Here is a 21,313-nt window from a genome sequence, read left to right as displayed (position 1 = left end):
GCTCGTGGTAGAACTTGAACCCAGCCCCTCCTGACTCTGAGGGGCGCTCCACCACACCACAAGGTTTCTCACCTTGCATATCACAAGTGCTTAATGAAGACTGTTTGGATTCAATCTTCATCGTTTTCTCATCTGGGTTATCATTTAACACCTGCAGGATTTTTGCCTACTGGTCTAAGCAGCATTTCCCTAACGTTACCAGCTACTTCAGTTACAGACTTAAAATTCTGAAATGCTCAAAATTTCTGGAGCACTGAGAGAGAAGCATTGGAGCATTCTGCGGTAAAAGAACGTGAGACCAACTTCTCATTGCGTTTCTTCATCAGGAAGGAAAAGAAACGTTTTCCTTTTAATCTTCAGAGATGCAGGGGAAAGTCTTCTGGGGATCATGGAACACCTGAAACGGCAGCTTTCAGAAGTGCGTTGTAGGACAATCACCTCCTCTTGTTTCTGTGACCGTGGCTCCTCCCTTTGCTTCTGTCAGAACATAGCATTTTCTAGTCCCCACTAGACTTCTAGTGACGGGTTCGTGCCAAGACTTCAACTTTAACAGAACAAGTAAAGTGTACCATAAATTATTTAAGGCAATCATACCACACACCTGCACTGGGAGCTGTGGCTCCAATAACCTGCCCAGGCTTGTCCGGGAGAACGTAAAGATTATTAATAACAGATTTGGCAGTCCCTTGCTTCATGTGAACTGGAGTGGAAGTTGGGGTCCGAGGTACAGGAGATGGACTTGGAGTAGAGATTGGGGAACCTTTATTAATGAAAAAGAGGGAAATAAAATACTTATGTCTAACCCTTCAAGAATGGGTGACAGAGGCAAAATCCAACAGTTGCACAGGAAGAGGGCTGCCAAGAAAGTGATGGAGACCTGAAAATCTGACAGCAAAACTGTGATAAGCATGTGGGCCTCCGGGGCCCAGCACGCCTCCCTCTATACCTACCCGCCAGGGGCTGCTGCCTTCAGAACACCAGCAGGTGATTCTGGCCCTTTTCTATCTGAAGAAATTAAAGTGCTAGAAGGTCAGTGGGACCACAGGGAGTCTGAGACGCCTCACTTAAATGAACCAGGAAAACGGTGTGTATCTCTTATCAAGCCAACCTACACTTCAGCCAGTGACAACAAACATTCAGATGCTAAGAACAGCTTTTGCCTGCTAACCGTAGCACCATGCGATGGTTTAAGAGAGGGCACAACTGTCCTTCATGGGAGCAAACCATTAGAGCTTACTGACATACCACTAATACCCCTAAATTTCCTTGGATTTCTCTTCCAAGAATTTTTCTCAACTTCCCATCTGTATCTCCAGCTCAGAACCCATCTCAGAGGCAGCCAGTTTTTAATGTATGCCTGCTGTGTGAAATCACACTTCCTTCCTCCTTTCATGTAGCTTAAATTCCCTAATCTCTTTCAAAATTTAAGGGCAAGTCCCTTGGTTCAAGATGTCTAGGCTAATTTAAATAAGTTTACTCCATTTTCCATCATTTTCTAGTCAAAGAACTATAACGTATAATATACAAATCATCCAACTCCTTCAAGCCTTCACTTCCTAGGCTGAGTCACCTCCGAACGGTCCACAGTCTCCCCTCTGAGCCTCAGAACTATCCTAGGACTGTCTCCTAGCTTTGTGGCCTGCTTAAATAGAGAGCCAGCAAATGCACACTCTTAAGCGTGGGCACAGACCGTACAAATGTTTAGTGCCTGTCAATTATGAAGAAGCTATGGAGTCAGCAGGTTTTCTATCTCAATGAAAATCAAGTCAAAACGATTAAGAGATAAGGCTCCTGGAGTGCAGAAGTGAGGAGAGGGCAGACGAGTTTGAGACTCCAAGACTTCCCCTCAATTTCCCCCAATTTCCTTATCTGTATGTAAATGAGGATAGACCAGATGCCCTTTGAGGTCCCTACCAATGGTCTATGATATTGAGACCAAAATGGCAGCACAGATTTGTGGGCAGAGACGGCCTCAAAGCCACAAAGATCCGAGTTCCAATCCAGCCTCAGTCACACCTTGGCCCTGTGTGACCCTCTGGGGCCCAAGGCCACATTCAGTGGAAGAGAAGGTGATGACCTTGCATTGCCAGGAGGCATTTCTTCAACCTGTGTTACCAATTCCAATGAAATCCTAGGTTAAGTCCCTATAGATGTAGCCATTTTAAAACAAAATCAAGAGACCTTTAACAATTTTTCACTGTTTAAAGCTCTTAATTCTTCACTGGAAAGGATAAGAGCTAACCAAGCTCAACACAGATGTGTGAACTCACCAGCCTGGATGCTCCTTCCATGCAGACTGCAGCACTGAGCTCCAGGCCCTTGACAAATGCCTACTGACTAGAAGGACTTCTACTGATGCAGCTCCTCCAGGCCCGCCCTTCCTGGGTAACTCTTGCCCATGTCTGCCCATCAATCTGCCCTCAGGTATTTCTCCATTATGGGGCTGGGGGAGAGAGTCCTTTCTCCTGATATTCTGAGGATACCATCAAGCCCCAGGACTCTCCACCTCCTACTGCTCACTTCTGCTGGGCAGCCCATCTTCTCTTCCCATCATACGTTACTTCCCTGGCACACTTTAATCTGGCTCTTTGTTGAAATTTCTAATTTATCATCCCTCATGAGAGCTTCTCCTTCTGGTCTGCTCCAGTTCTCACCCAGGATGGCACTGAGTATTCGTCTCTGTTTTATGCCTCATCTGGTATTTCTGATCTGAAAGTCACCCCAATTACCCATCCCTCTGAGTTATGCTCCCTGCAGCCTGGGCTCAAGCCAATTGCTTTTCTCTTCTTTATTTTCTATTGTACCATTTCTATTTTCTCTATAAGCATATCTAAGACTGGGATGTTAATGGTCCGAATATTTTGGATTTAATGTTCTTGATGGTTGTTTTTTAAAAGTCTAGTAAAATTTTTTGCTGATCTTTCCCATTTGTCCTTAAATGCCTTGGGGCTGACTTTGCTTAGTCAGCCTTTCTTTAAACTGGCTCTATTCTCTGTCGCTTCTCTTTTTTGAGGTTATAGGACTCATACTCTTCAATTGTGTTTCTCAATGAAATTTCAAAATCTACGTTCAGAGATTTTCAAATCTCGTATTACTACTGACTGTCGTATCTCACAAGTTGTCAGGGAGATTAGGTGGTTGCTCACCAAAAGATTTTTTTAAGTTTTTTTTTGTTTTCATTACTATTTTACAACGTTTAAATTTCTGCATGAAATCACTGATCTGTATCTATGTCTTTACTTCTAACTATATCCTAATTTCCAACAATAACTTGCTTGAATAAGGCCTGAGTTGTTTCAACGACATCCCATGTAGCTTTTTTCCTTCTTATTCTTTCTCCTATCTTTGTACTAATTTTGGTCTTTGCTCTAGCAAGTCCGTGGTCACTGAAAACTGATTCAGTAATGACTCCTATCTGTAATGAGTTGTTTTACATCTGTTAAAATATAGCCAATTTCATGTTTTATGATGCTATTCCCCTGATTCTTCTCAAGAAAGTACCCAAGATATGTAGGCACCTGGTTTCTGTGGAAGTCTTCAAGTCCTAAAGCCCTATTTTCCAATATGGTTTCTGTTGTTCTCATCTACTCCTACCCTTGCACTGAAGTCACTAACAAAGCACATGCTAATTTCATTCCGAGGGCCTACTTCTTCCCAGAAGTCCTGCACTTCTTCATTCTAAGCTGGATTATGTTTAAGGTGGTCTTTTTGCAAGTGCTGACATGTGAGCTGACCAAATGGCTCACGAAATGATGTTTCTTGTGGCTTTTGGGCATGTGTTAAAAACTACTCATCCAACTGCATGATTTACTTCTCCAAAGCTAATAAGCTATAAGGCATTCTTCTACTTAGATGAAACTTCCTTCTTTCTTCTGGCTTCATTTATAGAAAAGGTTCTTAACTGAATTTGCTTTTTAAAACCAAAAGCCGTACTTCAATATAATGTTTCTTTTGTAATCTTATGTATTTGATGCATTTAAGAAAATATGATTATCATAAGGGACCTATATATAGGCTTCACCAAACTGCCAAAGGTTCCACACGAAAAATATTTAAAAACTTTGAGCTGTAGCAAGAATGTCAAGAATAACAGGATTCAGTTCATCCAGGGTTGTTTCTAATTGCTGGTCACAAGTACTGCACATTTAGAATACCAGCAGCTATTTTACAGTTTACAGTTAGTCTAAAAATTGTGATTCTTAGCACCCTCTGCCATGACAGAAACAGAAGGAGGATGCAGAAGATGAGGGCCATTTTAACTGTTTGTTTCGTGGGTTGTCAGGACCCAAAGGGCAGGGGCTAAAGGTGAGGAAACTCTTTATGTTTAGTGAGCCTGGTCTGTTGTGGGACTACCTTTGAAGTCTTTGCAAACTGGTATAACTTGGTAAAGTTGGTACTTTGCTGGCAGAGTTTTTGAGCACTCAAGAGTCATTACCAAACAAGGAGAAACCATTAGGCAGAACTTGGTGAATGAAAGAATTACTTTGAAGAAATCATCGCCTCCAGGATCAAATACAAAGTCCTCTGTTTGCCTTTTAAAGTCCTTCATAACCTGGCTCCCTCCTACCTTCCCAGTCTCATACCTTCCTCCCCTCAATATCCTCTGTGACCCAGTGACTCTGGCCTCTTGGCTCTTCCTCACAAAGGTGCTCCAGGAATTTTCACTGACTGTCCCCAAAGCTAGGAATTCCCTCCTCCCTCGCTTGTACCTCCTGGTAGCGTTAAAGTCCCAGCTAACGTCCCACCTTAGACAAGAAGCCTTTCCCAGTCTTCCTTAATATTAGTGTCTTCCTTCTGAGATTATCCCTAATTTATCCTGTATGCATCTTCCTGGCAGACAGTTGTTTGCACGTTGTCTCTCCCTGCTAGACTGGGAACTCCCTGAGGGTGGTAACTGTGTTTGCCATTTTTTTGTCTCCCCAGCATAGCACAGTGCCTGGCATACAGTAGGGGCTTAATAAACACTTGTTGATTTGCCTCCAGAGAGGATTCCAATGCTTACTTTTTGCCATCAGTCTCAACCACCTATCCAAATGAGCAATGTCTCTGTGCCATGATAAAGGAACAAAATCACAGAGTGTGAATTTCACCTCTTTTCTTTCTGATTGTATTTGAATTGAGGTCCTAATTAGTACTAAAATGGCCAAAACGTGGGACAAGGAAAAAAGTTTGAATAATCTTTGAATGGGAAAATAAGCCCCTAAACAACAGAGATGACTAAATCAGTTAGCCCTCATATGTAAAAAGAAGTTAGCAGAACACCAAACAAAAAAAGAATCACTCTTTCCTCTCAGTAAGCGCTGATAACCAGAGAGAAAACAGTTTTTCAGATGGCTGTTCCCACAACCTGCCCATGGGGAAGAACAGAGCCTATAGACATCCAGCCAAAAGATAACTGGAGTTGAATGAGAAGACCTGGGTTCAAGACCTACTTCCACCTCACTACGCCGATCTTTGCTTTTCTCAGCCTCAGTTTTCTCATTCTGTAAAATTGGGTTGATAATAAAGTTAATAATACCTACATTGGAGGACTGCTATGAAGAAAGACCAGTGTGAACCACGAAATCAACGTGAATGCAGGCTGCTGTTATCATCGCCATCAACATCACGTCACCATCACCACCACCACCCTCATCATCAACAGCAGCATCAACTCTGGCCTACCTGAGACAATTTTGCAGCTCATAGTGATCGGCTGAAAAGACTTTCCAGGAGACTCAGGATTTGGAATTTGACCCTGTGGCACAATTTTGCAACTGGCTGCTATTGGCTGGAATGCTGAATTCCCATGAGAGCCAAAGGTTACCCTCTGAGATGACACCAATTTTGTGGGTGTACGTTCCACTGAAGACGGCAAAGAATAAAATGCTGTGGGTCTGTCAGCTTCAGTTTTCGCTTGGAAACCTGAATGAAACAGGTAAAACATGAAATAAATAACAATACATAGCACCTCGCAACCTAACCAAGGAGGACAAGACGAGTCAAACCAATAAATTCCTTGTCAGATTGTGCTCCCTCTAAGACACTCACTAGTGGTAAATAAAATCAGCAATCTTTTCCACTTGCTACTAAAAGGTATTACTTTCGTGAAAAAAAAAAAAAAAACAATGAATGTTCTCAAGAACAGAAAACAAAACCTACTCCCATCACAGCAAAGAACTGAGGGATTGCTAAGACAAAATATTATCTATTTTGTCAGACGTTATTACAGTATCAGATATTTTTACTTGGTTTTCTTAGTTAAAAAAAGTTTCACTCGAGGGGGGAGGCGAGATGAATAAAGACAAAGGGAATAAATAAACATTTTTAAAAGTTATTACTCTGAGGGAGAGAAGATCTAACTGCATGTTCCACTCAACACACAAGAAAACAAATTAACTGCAACTGACATGTGTGGCACAAAGTCACTCTCTTCTATTTTGATTTATGCTGGAAAACTGCTTTAACTGGGTAGGGAACTTAATGCAAATAGAAAATATTCATTTACACTTTAAAGACTGCAGCCAACATCTATAAAGTACCCATTCCATGAAAGGCACTGCGCCAGATATTAGAGACACAAAAAAAAATGAATGCCCATGAGGAGCTCCTTGGGAACAGAAACTGTCTCACTTTTGTATCCCTTGCGAGGGGCACAGGGCCCGGCACACAGTATGTGCTTAATAAATGCTTGCTTGATTGATTACAATCTATTCAAAGACTTAGCTTTTAACCAACCACATCTGATGAATTCCTAATTACATAGTAAAAAGACAAGGAGTCAATGTCAAAACATCCACACTAAATTAAAACAGAAGGCTGTAGGAGGTGTAGTTTTCTTAAAGAAGAGATGCCTGTAGGGATGTGAATGCACCACACCTGTGTGGATGTTAAACATCAAAGCCTGAATGAGATTAAGCACAACTCAAAGAGGAGTGAAAGGCAATACTTGAAGCTAGGCTGCTCTTCTGTGGGCCATCACATGGAGACACCCTTCCTACTCTGGGGTAGCAGAGCATTCTACACAGCTCAGGCAAGACCTTGACCTGGCCCAGAGCACAATCAACATGGAGTTGGACACAGAAACCCTTCACAGACATGTGGCAGACTCTTCCCTTTTGGGCAGCAATGAAGGAGAACATCCTGCTGGACTATACAGTGGCACTGGGGGGGGGGGGTCAGCTTCCTGGGACCACACTGGTAGATCTGCCAGAACACTGGTCTGCAGAAGTGGAGACTCCAGTGGGGCAGAACTTGCAAAGGACTCAGCTGACCCTCTCTCCACTGAGCTGTGTAACACCTCTGCTGGGATGGTGTTTCAACAATCCAGCTAGCAGCTGCTGTGGGGGTGAAAAACCAACAACAACCAGCTCACAGAACACTGCAAGCCCAGGTTCTTTTGATCTGCTTTACTAAGGAAAGCAAAGTTAAGGGGTTGACAAGTTTACTTTAATCCAGCATACAAATATCATTCACTTAGTTAAGGGGAAAAAGCCAGCACCCTGAACTTCAGAGCAAATACAAACAAATTACAAATATCAACAGACAGACCAAATACAATTCATAGTTAGAAACATCTGAGTTCAGCCAGGAGCTCAACAGCGGCTGGCCCAGAGTCACACAATACTCCTGCTGTAGGTCATAGCTCCAAAAATAGAAAGCCAAACCCTGGTTTTATAGCTTTCTCAGGGTCAAGGATGAGTCACACATGCAACTCACCCACATGAACTAAAATCATCACAAAAATGTGACTTAAATCCATGTGGTCTAAAAGCCTCTGATGTCACAAACATGTCACTCAAACCCATGTAAACTAGGCTTTCCCTTGAGGCAAGGAGGCCATTAAGGACTCCTAATTTAATCAAGGAAATAAAGGCCAAACTCTTCAAGGGCACTTGGTTGAATTAAGTGCTAAGAGCCCATTTTGATTGCCAACACAGATGGAAACAGGCAGCAAGAGGTGGGGAAGAGGGTAAGAGTAGCCTTGTCTGTCAGAAGGGGGTGTGTGTGTGTGTGTGTGTGTACACACGCACAAGTTACCTATCCTGGCTAAGCTTGATTGGGGCCAGATCACTTCTCTGCACTACAAATGGGTAAGAAGAGGACTTTTCTGACACCTGTTTGAAATGCCACCCATCAACCACTCAAGAGTTTGAGTGTCCACCAAGATTAGAAGAGAACCAAAAAGCTGGGAAACAATTTTTACAACCAGAATCTCTGAAAAAAGCCTCATTTCTAAACTAGAGAACTGAGTCAAATTTATAAGAATACAAGTCATTCCCCAATTGATAAATGGTCAAAGGATATGAACAGGCACTTTTCAGAGGAAGAAATTAAAGCCATCTATAGTCATATGAAAAAATGCTCTAAATCACTATTCACTGGAAAAATGCAAGTTAAAACAACTCTGAGGTACCACTTCACACCCATCAGATTGGCTAACATGATAAAACAGGAAAACAATAAATGTTGGAGATGAGAGAATCTGGAACACTAATGCATTGCTGGTAGAGTTGTGAACTGATCCAACCACTCTAGACAGCGATTTGGAACTATGCCCAAAGGGCTATAAAAATGTGCATACCCTTTCACCCAGCAATACTGCTTCTAGGGCTGTATCCCAAAGAGATCATAAAAATGGGAAAAGGACCCACATGTACCAAAATATTTTTAGCAGCTCTTTTTGTAGTGGCCAAGAATTGGAAATTGAGGGGATGTCCATCAATTGGGGAATGGCTGAACAAGTTGTGGTATATGAATGTAATGGAATACTATTGTTCCATAAGAAATGAAGAGCAGGAGGACTTCAGAGAAACCTGGAAAGACTTGCATGAATTGATGCTTAGTGAAATGAGCAGGACCAGAGCACTGTGCACAGTAACAGCCACATTGTGCAATGACTTTGATAGACTTAGCCCTTCTCAGCAATGCAAGGATCTAAGACAACTCCAAAAGACTCGTGATGGAAAATGCCATACACATCCAGAGAAAGAACTATGGAGTATGAATGCAGATCGAAGCAGACTATTTGCTCTCTCTTTTTTGGGGGGGTTTCTTCTTTCTCGAGGTTCTTCCCACTGGTTCTAATTCTTCTTTACAACATGACCAATGTGAAAATGTTTTATATGAATGTATATGTAGTGTCTATATCAGATTTCCCTCCATCTTAGGGAGTGGGGAGGAGAAGGGGGAGAAAATTTGGAGCTCAAAATCTTATGGAAGTGAATGCTGAAAACCAAGAATAAATAAAAATCTTTAAAAAGGAGTTTGAGTGTCCTAGATATAACACTGATGATGACACATTCATCTGTCCACTGGAAAACAACTTACTAAGTATAAATTATAAGTATAATTATATGTGAAGTATGCTAGACACTGGAAAAAATTCAGGTGAAGACCTAATTGTTGCCCTCACAGAGATCATGATCTAGCAGGGATGATAATGCACGAATGTTAGAAACCTATACTTTCATTAATATTTCAAGGATTGGTGATTTCTCCAGGCAGAGATGGGTAAGTCCTCACAAATCTTTCAGGTTGGCTACCATGGATTATACATAGAAGGACACAGAGGAAGAGATGGCTTAGCAGTGAGCCAAGGACCAGGCTACGGTGGACAAGGAGTTTGGTGTTTATCAGGGGGATCCAAGCAGAGGAATACCATGACTAGACTCACGCTTGGCAGATGAATCTGTGAGCAGTCCAAACCAGGGGAAATGCTCCAGGAGAGGTCCCAGCAGAGCACCCAGAACACACATTACATTACCTTTCTCCACAGCAGCATCAGGCACAGGCTCGTGTGAAGGCTTTCTGGGAGAAGCAGCTTTCACTGGGGCTGGGATGGGCAGAGGCAAAGATGAAGGAGCATCCGAGACATCGCACTCTGTGGACTGAGGATAAAGGTGGTCTTCTCCAAGGGAATGCCGATGGAGCTCAACATCCACCACCTGGAAGATGTGAAAACACATGCTCGAGTCAGTCACCAACATCCTGAAAGCCACTGGGGCCTACCTAGAGTGTGGTGCCCTAGACCTGAGATGTGACAAATGCCAGGCCCAGGGCTACAAGTGGTGCCAATCAGGTCTCTTTTTAGAGGGCACCACTTCTGCACCCACAAAGTGACCCATCTGCATGTCTTACTTGTGAAAGAGGAGGCCTACTCCTGAACCACAGCTTCCCATCGCAGAGCGACTCCTAAGAGTGGAAAAGAAACTTTTGTGCCGTCTGATTCAGGGCACTGCCTCAGAAACAATCATCCCTACACCATCCGGCAGTTAAGAATTCACGATTTCAGTGAAACCTGGACCACATCTAGTTGGCACTAGCACTTTCTTAACAGAGTGGTACAAATGACCCCATAAAGAATTAACAACAAATATCTGCCTAGTGCTATGAGGTTTGAATGAAATATAAAAAAGTTTTCATAAACTTAAAATGAAGTTACACAAACAGCAATGCTATACTAGGTTCTCCATAAAACACTACTAAAAATATTAGACTAACTCAAGCAAAACCAATGCTCTTCATTTACTGACTAGCTTCAAACAGAAGTAATGATTTCACATAATAGTATTTTTTATTATATTTTATCCCACTCAAATATTTTTATGAACAGTTATAAACCGTTATAAATAGTTATAAACAGATATTTATAACATTTTAGTACTCATATCACTTGAGATAAGAAAACTGAGTTATAGAGACGTCTAAGTTCCTGCAGTTCAGTGAGTTGGTTCTAGATCCATGAATAGGATCTCAGATTTCTAAAATCCCAAATATCTCAATGCCAATTTCTACATTACAAGCTATTGGGCTCTGAGAAGGGAATAGTGTCAGAGAGAGTGAGCTTAACAGAACAGATTACTGTGCTAATATGACAACAGTCAGAAGTCTGAGTGCTACATGGTTCCAGTTATCTTTACAAAGAGAAAAATCCCAGACCATAGTCAGACTGGACCCCTCCATTTAATCTCAGTCATGCTTGTGACTGGTTATAAAGGAAACTATACTGCCTATACTATACACGTTTTATACACATACCCTATTTATTTATATTTATGAATGAATTAGCGAAACCAGTCCCCACTACTAGAAAGAACTCAGAGCATCCATTACTACAGATGGGTCTTACCTGCTGCTTAAGGGCCTTTGGTATTAAGAGACAGAAGAGACTTTCTAGTCTAAGATTCTCATTTTATCGCTAAGCAAACCACAGCCCAGGGAGAGTGCCCAAGAGAGTGTGGGAGAAGCTGCAAAGCCAGGATTCAAAAACTAGCACCATCTTTTAATTCTTTTCCTATTTCAATACTAGGATACTATCCTGCTCATCAGTCCAGTAATATTTTCCTAAATAAAAATGGATTCAGTTTTCATTCTCCAATTGTTATAGTGACTGCTTTAACAAACAGTGCTTTTTAGAGCATTTTATCATATCACAAATGCCAAAGAAGCAACAAGAACATGACTTTCAATCCATTCATCACCACTCAGAACATTTTAGAGAGAGCATACCGTCTCAGCACCCAGGGTCTGCAGGCCAGTGTAAGTTCTGTCCAGCTGTGGGGAGACAAAAAGGCAGAAGTCAGTTATGTCGAGTGCCCAGGGACCTATAAAGTTCAGAAAACATCTAGTACCCCTTGAGAGCAGGCCTCCACACACAACAGCTTGGGGATTTTTCAAAGTCTGCCGGCAGCAAACCCACTGCATGCACTAAAAATGCTCTTTCCTGTTCAGAGGACTGGGAAAAATGGAAATGGGGGAACAGTCTGTTACTATCTTCTTAATCCTTTCAAGGATCTGAGACTTTGGGTCGGTGCACCATCCATGACTTTGGACAGGGTCTTCAGGAACTACTGTGACTGAAAGATTCCTCTCCCCACAGCCCATGAGGGCCAAGCCTCCCCAACCTTAGTCAGGCTGCTATTGGCTGCCAATAGCCCACATGCAAGGCCACCCTAGCCTTAGCTAGGGCTGTGGACACAGTCTTTTTTCCCTTTTTCTTTTCTATTTAATATTTTACTTCCCAATTACACATAAAAACAATTTGTAACATTCATTTCTTAAAATTCTGTGATCCAAATTCTCTCCCTTCCTCATTCCCCTCCCCCCATCTTGAAAAGGCAAGCAATTTGATAGAGGTTATACATGTGAAGTCATGGAAAATATATTTCTATATTAGGTATGTTTGAAAAGAAAGCACAATCCCATCCCCCACCCCAAAAAGGAAAGAAAGAAAGCTTAAAAAAAAAAAGGATGCTTCAATCTTTATTCAGACTCCCATCATTTCTTTCTCTGGATAGCATTTTTCATCATATGTCCTTCAAAACTGTCTTGGATCACTGCATTGCTGAGAAGAGATGAGACATTCACAGTTGGTCATCATACAATATTGCTCTTACTGTATACAGTGTTCTGGTTCTGCTTATTTCACTTTGCATCAGTTCATGTAAGTCTTTCCAGGTTCTTCTGAGGCCATACTTCTTGTCATTTCTTACAGCACAACAGTATTCCATCATAATCATATAACATAAGTTGTCCAGCCATTCCCCATCCTCTCAATTTCCAATTCTTTGCCACCATTAAAGAGCTGCTATGGATATTTTTAGATGTATAGGTCCTTTTCCTTTTTGTTTTTTATCTCTTTGGGATATAGACCTAGTAATGGTATTGCTGGGTGAAAAGGCATGCACATTTTTCTAGCCCTTTACGTATAATTCCAAATTGCTCTCCAGAATGGTTGGATCAGTTCACAACTCCACCAACAGTGTACTAGAATCTCAATTTCCCCACTTCCCCCCCAACATCTATCATTTCCTTTTCTATCATATTAGCCAACTGATAGGTGTGCAGTGGCACCTCAGAGTTGTTTTAATTTGCATTTCTCTAATTAATAGTGATTTAGAGCATTTTTTATATGACTAGATAGCTTTTACTACTTTGTCTAAACCTGTTCATGTCCTGTGACCATTTATCAACTGGGGAATGACTTGTCTTTTTTATAAATTTAACTGAGTTCTCATATTTGAGAAATCAGTCCTTTATCAGAGAAACCTGCTGTAAAAAAATTTTAAGTTACGATTACTGTGTATTTCCCCTCCATCCTACTTTTCCCCATTTATGCTACTCTCTCTTTTGTCCTATCCATCCTCAAGTGTTTTGCTTCTGACTACTGCCTCCCCCAATCTGCTCTCCCTTCTATCAGCGCCTTCCCCTTTCCCTCCTACTTTCTTGAAAGGGAAGACTGATTTCTATACAGGAGTGTGTATGTTATTAGCTCTTTGAGCCAATTCCAATGAGAGTAGGGTTCAAGCACCAGTCCCCACCTCCTCCATCTTTCCCTTCACTGTAAAAGCTCTTTTGTGACTCTTTTGCCCTACGTACTTTCATTTATGATTTTTTAAAATACAGCATTGGAGGTCTGGACTTGGAAGCTACTTGATCATGCCTTAAATCCAAATTATTCTGGCTCTCACTGATTGGCCAACAATAGGTCTCAGCCCATGCCTCACTTGGTCATTGCTTGGGTGATAGCTCAATGTGTGTGTAAATAACAATTGTTTCTGTTTTGGCCAGAAACCTAGAGCATCTTCCCGTCCCAGATTTTTTTTTTTTGACTAAGTAAAAGAGGCCATTCTCTGCCTCATTTCTTACCTAGTTTTAATCAGTGAATGGGTGTTGCCTCAGACAAACTGAGACCTGGGAAAGACCTTAGCTTAAAAACGCCAAGGTCTCCCACTGCATTGGGGGCCAACTCCAGTCATCCTGATATCTATCTTGCCATTGAAACCAGACGGCTCCTGAGGAGCACAGTCCTGCCTCACTTAAATCCGATCACTTGCAAGTCATGACGTCACTTCCCTGATGTCACTGGTCCTCTTTGAGAAGGACAAACAACATGAGATGATTTACCCCTCCCTTCCCTCTTCTCCCAGTTAATTCCTCTTTCTCAGCCCTCAATTTAATTTTTTTAGCTATCATCCTCTCATATTCAACTCACACCCATACCCTCTCTTTACATATGCTCCTTTTAACTGCCCTAACAAATGATACAGTTCTTAGGAGTTACAAGTATCATGTTCCCATTTAGGAATGTAAACAGTTTGACCTTACTGAAGCCCTTATGATTTCTTTCCCGTTCACATTTTTATGCTTTTCTTGAATCTTATATGTGAAAGTCAAATTTTCTATTCAGCTCTGGTCTTTTTATCAGGAATGCTTTGAAAGTCTTCTATTTCATTGAATGTCCATTTTCTCCCCCTGAAGAATTATACTGTTTTGCTGGGTAGGTGATTCTTGGTTGTAATCCTAGCTTCTTGGCCCCCTGGAATATCATATTCCAATTCCTCTGATCCTTTAACGTAGACACTGCTAAATCTTGTGTTATCCTGACTGTGGCGCCACAATATTCAAATTGTTTCTTTCTGGTTGTTTCAATACTTTCTCCTTGACCTGGGGGCTCTGGAATTGGGCTATACTATTCCTACAAGTTTTCATTTGGGGGTCTTTTTCAGGAGATGATCAGCGGATTCTTTAATTTCCATTTTACCTTCTGGTTCTAAAATATCAGAGCAGGTTTCCTTGGTAATTTCTTGAAAGATGATGTCTAGGCTCTTTTTTTGATGATGGCTTATAGGGAGTCCAATAATTCTTAAAAATTATTCTCTCTTCAATCTATTTTCCAGGTCAGTTGTTTTTCCAATGAGATATTTCATATTTTCTTTTATTTTTTTATTCTTTTGATTCTGTTTTATTGTTTCTTGATGTCCCATGTAGTCATTAGCTTCCACTTGCTCAAATTTAATTTTTAAGGAATCATTTTTTTCAGTGAGCTTTTGTATCTCCTTTTCCATTGGGCCAATTCTACTTTCTAAGGAGTTTTCTTCAGTGGATGTTTATGCATCCTTTACTATATGGATAATCTGTTTTTTAAGGTATTATTTTCTTCAGGGTTTTTTTGTGCTTTTATTAGGCTGTTGACTCTTTTTTCATCATTTTCTTGCATCACTTTCATTTCCTTTCCCATTTTTTTCCCTCTACCTCTCTTATTTGATTTTTAAACTCCTTTTTAAGCTCTTCCAGGAATTCTTTTTGGGCCTGAGACCAATTCCTATTTTTCTTTGAGGCTTTGGATGTAGCTCTTCTGACTTTGTCATCTTCTTCTGAGTTTGTGTTTTGATCTTCCCTGTCACTATAGTGACCATAGAAAATCAAGTTCTTTTTTTGTTGTTTGCTCATTTTTCCAGCCTTTTTACGGAATTTTAACTTTATGCTAAAGTTCAGTTCTGCTTCCAGGGTGGAAAGGGCACTGTCTCATGGTTCAGGCTTTTTGTACAGCTGTTTTCAGAGCTAGTTTGACCAGGGGTGGGAGAGTGAGGTAGGGTGCCTGTAAATTTTCAGTTTTTCTGATCTAAGGAGAGGTGTGTTTACTATTCTTCTGGCCTGTGATTGACTTCTGCCTTGAAACTGTGGCCAGGGTAACCACCTCCCTACACCACAAGGTCTGGTATGCTAATTGCTCCTTCTATCCCTGAGACTACAACCTTGATCAACATATATGCAATGCAACAGAGACCTGTACCCAGTGCCAGCAAAAGGACTCCTGTAATCTTCTGACAGGCTGTTTAACACCTCTGCCTGCAAGAGCTAACTTGGAACTCCAGAAGCCACTGCTGCCAATTCAGTTCCCCCCAGGCCTGCTGCTGGTTTGCCAAGATATAGCTTGTGCTAGACTGTGCTCTAATCATACCCCAGTGAGACAGACCTTTTCTTCTGACGTTCTAAGTTGTCTTGGGCTGGAAAAATTGTTTCACCCTATCCTCTTGTGGGTTCTGCTGCTCCAGAATTCATTTTGATGCACTATTTTAAAGTCATCTGGAGTGGAATTTGGGAGAGCTCAGGCAAGACCCTGCCTTTTCTCTGTCATCTTGGCTCAGTCAGCAAACTTTCCTTCAAACCCCACTTTTATCACCTCTCCCATAAGTACAGCTGCCTTCTTTGATTCTTGAGCCTTGCTTCCAAGAATGAACAGAAGGATCACCCCTGCATCTGTGGGAAAACTTAAATTTCCCAGGCCTTCCCAGAATACAGTCTTTGAAAACCAGGGTCACCTCCATTAAATACTGAAACATGGGTAGGAAAGTATAAATTGAGGAAAATTAATAAACCACCTATGAGAGTGCTTGCTGTAATCCAATATCGACAATAATAATACATCATTCTTCAGGAATTGGGGAAAGCAATCATTTATTACTTTTTCTTATGTGTGTAACATATTTTCCTACAGTTACTTGTTTATCCAAGGGCATTGCTTCTTTGAGGTAAGTCTACTAAAAAGTAATCAGGATAATCCCTGGCCCTTCTGAAAGGGAGTACCTGAGAGGCCACATCTGCACTGTCCTTTCCCTTGATCTTTTCTATTAAACTGCCTAGGCTTACAACAAAGCAGAATGGTTCAAGGACTCAAAAAATTTAAGTCTCTTATAATTATTCACATCACAATAGAAGAAGTATTTACTGAACACCTGCTACGGAACAGCAGGGTGCTAGGAATTATGAGGGAACATAAAGCTATACAAGGCATAGTGCCTGACTTTAAGAGGATCAATCAACTGATAAGTTTTTATTAAGCCCTTATTAGATACCAGACACTGTACTAAGTGCTGGGAATACAAAGATAAAAACAGTCCCTTCCCTCAAGGTACTAGTCAATCAAGGAGATGACTTGTACCTGCAATAGTAATAAGGAAGTTTACAAGAGGGGGAAGATCTGGAAGGAAAGAGAATGAGTTCAAACCTGAACAGAAAGTTTAAGATGTCTATGACAATCAGTTTGAACTGTCCAACAGACAAGTGGAGATGAGAGACTGGAGGTCAGGATGGAAGTAAGGACTGGATAAACAGACCTGAGGATTGGAAGAGAAACGATAACTGAATGCCACAGAGCCAGTGAAATCACCAAACAAAACAGGGCCAAGGAGGAAGAGAAGGAAATCCACATCAGCAGAGGCAATCTGGATGAAGAGCCAGGAAATGAGACTGAGAAGGACTGGTCAGAGAGAGAGGAAGAGAACAAGGGGAGAGGAGAAATGTTCAAAGAAAAGGTGATCAGCACTGTCAAGGGCTGCAGAGAGATTGAGGATAAGAACTGAGAAAGTTCAAGAGACTGGGCAATGAGAACTTTCAGAGCTTTAAAGAGAATGTTAAGGGAGCAGTTTCAGAAGCTAAGAAGTGAGAGGAAAGGAACCAAAAACACTGATTGTAGACAAGCTTCCTGAGGGGTTTAGCCACAAAAAGAAGAGACACAGGATTACGGCTCAGTGATGGAAAATCATGTGGGCTTTTTGAGCACAGGGGAGACATGGGCATGTTTGCAGAGTGGGGAAGGAGCCAGTAGGTGGGGAAAAACTGAAGGTAAGTGAGAAGGTGGAAAGACTAGAGAAGACACTCTGCTGGAGAAGATGAGATAGAACTGGATCACTTACGCACGTAGAGAGGTTTGCTTCGGCCAGGGGAATGACCACCTCTTCTTGTGAGATAAGGGTGACAGAGGAGGTCATTGCAGAAGGCATCTGAATGATACATGGAAGGGATAACAGGAAGTGGTCTCAATTGTTTCAATGCATGAGGCCCTCTTTAGAGCCCTGACTGAGCTTGTTCTAACGGTGTTACAAGTAGTTTTCTTTTATCTTCTATTTGTTTCTTATTCCCTTCCATTACTGTCCTTAAATGCCATCAGGGTGGCTTGCCAAGCTCTACTGCTACTCTGTCTTATATATGACTATGGCTCAGAACTACATACACAAACAAGTTTAAGTTCTAACTGGTGCTGCCTTTGGGGGCCATCTCTCCCCATGTGGCAGCCAAGTTAAGTGCTTGCTGATTAAGGCATTTTCTGGGCTCTTTTAGCCTCTTTGCTGTTACAACTAATTACAACTGGTTATGCTCCCAAACCGCCTGGTGGAGATCTGCGATGACTAAAAGAAGTCATGGCCAAGGGGATGAAGAATGTTTACAAAATGCACTGATAGAAACAGTATTATAGATCCACAGTGAGAAGGGCCCGGAGTAGAAAGGAGGATAATGGACTAGACTTCCGCTAGCAAAATGAAAAGCCCCTTCAATGACCCCAGCTTCCCAGGACAGTGAAGGTCAATCTTTTTAATACCAACATTCTATCAATTTTGCTGCTGTATGGCAGCAAGACTGGGAATAGAAGAGCATCTAAAGAATTACAAATGATTTAATAATAAAAAAACTCAAAGAGAGATAGGGTAGGATTAGGTTGAAACATAAAACCAATGAGGAATTCCAAAGATGAACAGCAATAAAAGAAGTCTTCAAGTCAGTGTATGACAAGAAGAGAAGGAGGTGAGGTTATGTGGTGAGGGTGAAGGATGACAGGTATGGACAATCAGACTACTTATGAGGTCAGGAGAAAGCAAGGAAGACCTGGAGTACTGTAGGTGGACAAAGTCACACCAAATGGGCAGACAAAGATGAGACAGATCCACTGAAATATTTATATGTGACACTTAATGATTCTTTATAACACTAAGTCACCATGTGCTTCTCTACTTAAAATATACTTAGGTTTAAAAAAATATCATCTTGAGAATAATTTAAAATATCAAGATACCAATGCCTATCTCTAACTTGGTAAAGACATGCATGAATGGGGCTTTGGCAGCCTTCTCTAAGGTTGACAGGCGTGATTGCTGTAGGGAAGGAAGGAGTTTCACAGATACATTTGCTCTAAAGAACACACCTAACCTGGTCACAACCAAGGAGAAAAAAATGATTTATAAATTAATACTAAATTTATGAAAATTTACTCAGTGGAAAATGTGCATGATACCAACCTATAAAAGGCACATGGTGAAAGACTTAATTTATAAGGCTCAAATTATGCTACTCCTTTGCATTCAGAGAAATGCCCTTTCCAGAGTCCTCATGAGAGTCCTGGCCCAGAGTCACACGACTAGCAGGCCTTTCTACTGGATAAAGGGTATTTCCAAGAGTTCTGTTCTTTGAGAATTCACACCAATTCTTTTGAGCCACTTACCCTGGCTCCACCATGACAGCTATAACCAAGTGGTCTTCCTTTCTGCCTCCAGAACTCAGATGCAGGGACTGTACTGTCCTCAAGAACCTTCCACCAACCTCTTCCCGCCATGTATCTGGGAGTACAAATGGTGCCCACCAGCCATTATGGGGTAGTGTCATTCCCGTACAATACCTTCAGGTTATGGATGATATCTATCCGCTTGTTCTGGTTGTCCTTAAAGTGAACTTGAACTCTGACGGGAAACTCACCCCAACCTCTCCTGGTCAGGTGGAAAGGAGGCTCTCTAGAGAAAAGCAGACATGGAGATTTCACCCAGACTCTCTTCTCCTCTTAAAAAGGAGTATTTAAGTCATGAAGTGGACTGACAAACATTTCCCAGTGAGATTCTCTTAATGCATTATTGCTGAGTTTTGCTAAAGTTAACTTAGAAAATAGGGGATAAATATGGAGTTAAATGAAATTTGCATTTGGCCTCTACGTTTCACACTCCATTCTGCCCAACCCCATCTACTCATATCTACTCCAGACTGAAAGAAATCAAACAAATAAAAGACATTTGGCTAATGCGAAGTGGGAAGGGATAAGGAGAGGAAAACATCTGAAAGAAAGAGTCAAGATACTCAACAAAAACAGAGTCCCACATAGAGAGTGGTCAACTGCCTTTCTCCCCACAAAGTATGTTCGTGAACCTTCATCAGAAAGCAACCTAAAGTATTTTTATTGACTTGTAAATTAAATCATAAGTAATTTAAAAACTGAAGTTGAAGATGATTCAGTTTTTCCAGTAGTATTGCTCATTGCTCATGTAAAAATCTCACAGGGAGCGTACCAACAGCTAAGCTCATGTTTAGACAGTCCAAAAAATAAAAACTGCTTCTTAGCAAGCTCTGCTCCCTTTGCCACAGTCACTACAACAGAGGAAAGGGCAGGGAGGATGGGGACGGACAGAGGTCTTCTCTTCTTCTCTCTAACGAGTTGCTGTCGCCAAAGAGGTCATCACCAAGCAGACAACCCAATGGTGCTGAGCTCTATGTATTATGGCAGGTTGTTCCTCAGACAGAAGACAAGGTTGGTTGCTGAGACCATACTTTAAAGGAAGGAAAATCATGGAAAATCCCCAGTTGGGGGGGCCCTTCCTCTCTGGTGGATTTATGGGGCGACAGAGATGAGCCACAAAGGATGGTTAGGCATGAAGAAATGGGAATCTATATCTCGGGAGGGAGTACCCATATCAATGAAGTCACAGATTTATAGCAATATTAGAAAAATACACGATAAAAGGGAAAATGCCTTTAAAACACAAATGTAAATTCCTGACCAAGGAAGAGGAAAACATGTCCAAGTAGCAAAAATCCTTCAAATTTTGAGTTCTAGTTCAGCAGAGTCAGGGGAGCTCTGGCAAGCATGACTGAAAGCAAAGGACAGAACCCCAAAGCATACACAGCCTCACAAATACCAGGACAGCACATGTGAAGCACAAAGCAAGAAGACAGAGCCCACCACTATCATCAACACTATTAAGACTAAAAAGGAAAAGTCCTGAAAAGTAAAACACCCAGTGCATTTCAATAAAGAGAATAGGGTCTGCATTACAGACCAGAGAAGAGAGGGGACTCTCTAGGCAGGTCAAACCAGTCAGACACCAGCCAAGGTACTGAAGGAGTTGGCTAAAAGTCAGCAGCCAGAAAAGCAACCTTGGAGCAAAACGACAACAACAAAAACCCCACTCAGTCGTCCAGCGATGAGAACAGTGCCTAGGGAGTGGATCAACTGGGAACCAGAGCATGGAGGGAGCGTGGATCAACCAAGTGGAGAAGCCCGTGAGCTAAACAAGAATCATGACCAGGGCTCCTCCTGGCCCAGCGTGGTGCTGTACATGGTGCTAAGACATGTTGACACTACTTTAATCAACCTCAACAGAAGAGAGTTCGGACCTAGGAAACATGTCACACTATAATGAAGTTTACCTGCGTTTCTCAACTCTCTGCATGCATTAGACCTTTACAGAGAAATGCAGGTAATGATCAGGACCCGGGGTACGGTTTTATATGGGAGACATAACCTCACATCTTAGAGATCCGTCAACTGACATTACTTTTGAAAATGTTCCTTCAGAGACTTTTCAGTCAAGTGTCTATTTATATCAACGGATGCCTTTATTTGACAATAAAAAGCTGATTCACACCAATAATGCTGTTCAATTTCCCATAAAAGCTGAAAAGCAACAATGGCCAGGACAGTCAGCCTTAGAGACATCCTGTTAAAAACAGA

General features: G+C 41.6%; 1 protein-coding gene across 3 annotated transcripts in view; it reads right to left on the bottom strand.

The window, feature by feature from the left end:
• The window catches only part of YEATS2 (YEATS domain containing 2), a 108,360-nt gene that overhangs the window by 48,987 nt on the left and 38,060 nt on the right, over positions 1-21,313 (bottom strand). For all 3 annotated transcript variants that reach the window (XM_036766720.1, XM_036766718.1, XM_036766719.1), the window contains exons 8-11: positions 19,214-19,325; positions 11,491-11,535; positions 9,746-9,926; positions 5,665-5,904 (exon numbers count right to left, since the gene is read on the bottom strand). In XM_036766720.1, coding sequence (XP_036622615.1) covers positions 5,665-5,904; positions 9,746-9,926; positions 11,491-11,535; positions 19,214-19,325 — 578 coding nt within the window. The remainder of the gene's footprint in view (positions 1-5,664; positions 5,905-9,745; positions 9,927-11,490; positions 11,536-19,213; positions 19,326-21,313) is intronic.

This window comes from Trichosurus vulpecula, chromosome 7 (genome assembly GCF_011100635.1).
Source record: "Trichosurus vulpecula isolate mTriVul1 chromosome 7, mTriVul1.pri, whole genome shotgun sequence".
NCBI classification, from domain to species: Eukaryota; Metazoa; Chordata; class Mammalia; order Diprotodontia; family Phalangeridae; genus Trichosurus; species Trichosurus vulpecula.
Note: the sequence above shows the minus strand (reverse complement) of the source record. Positions and strands in the feature narration are given on the sequence as shown.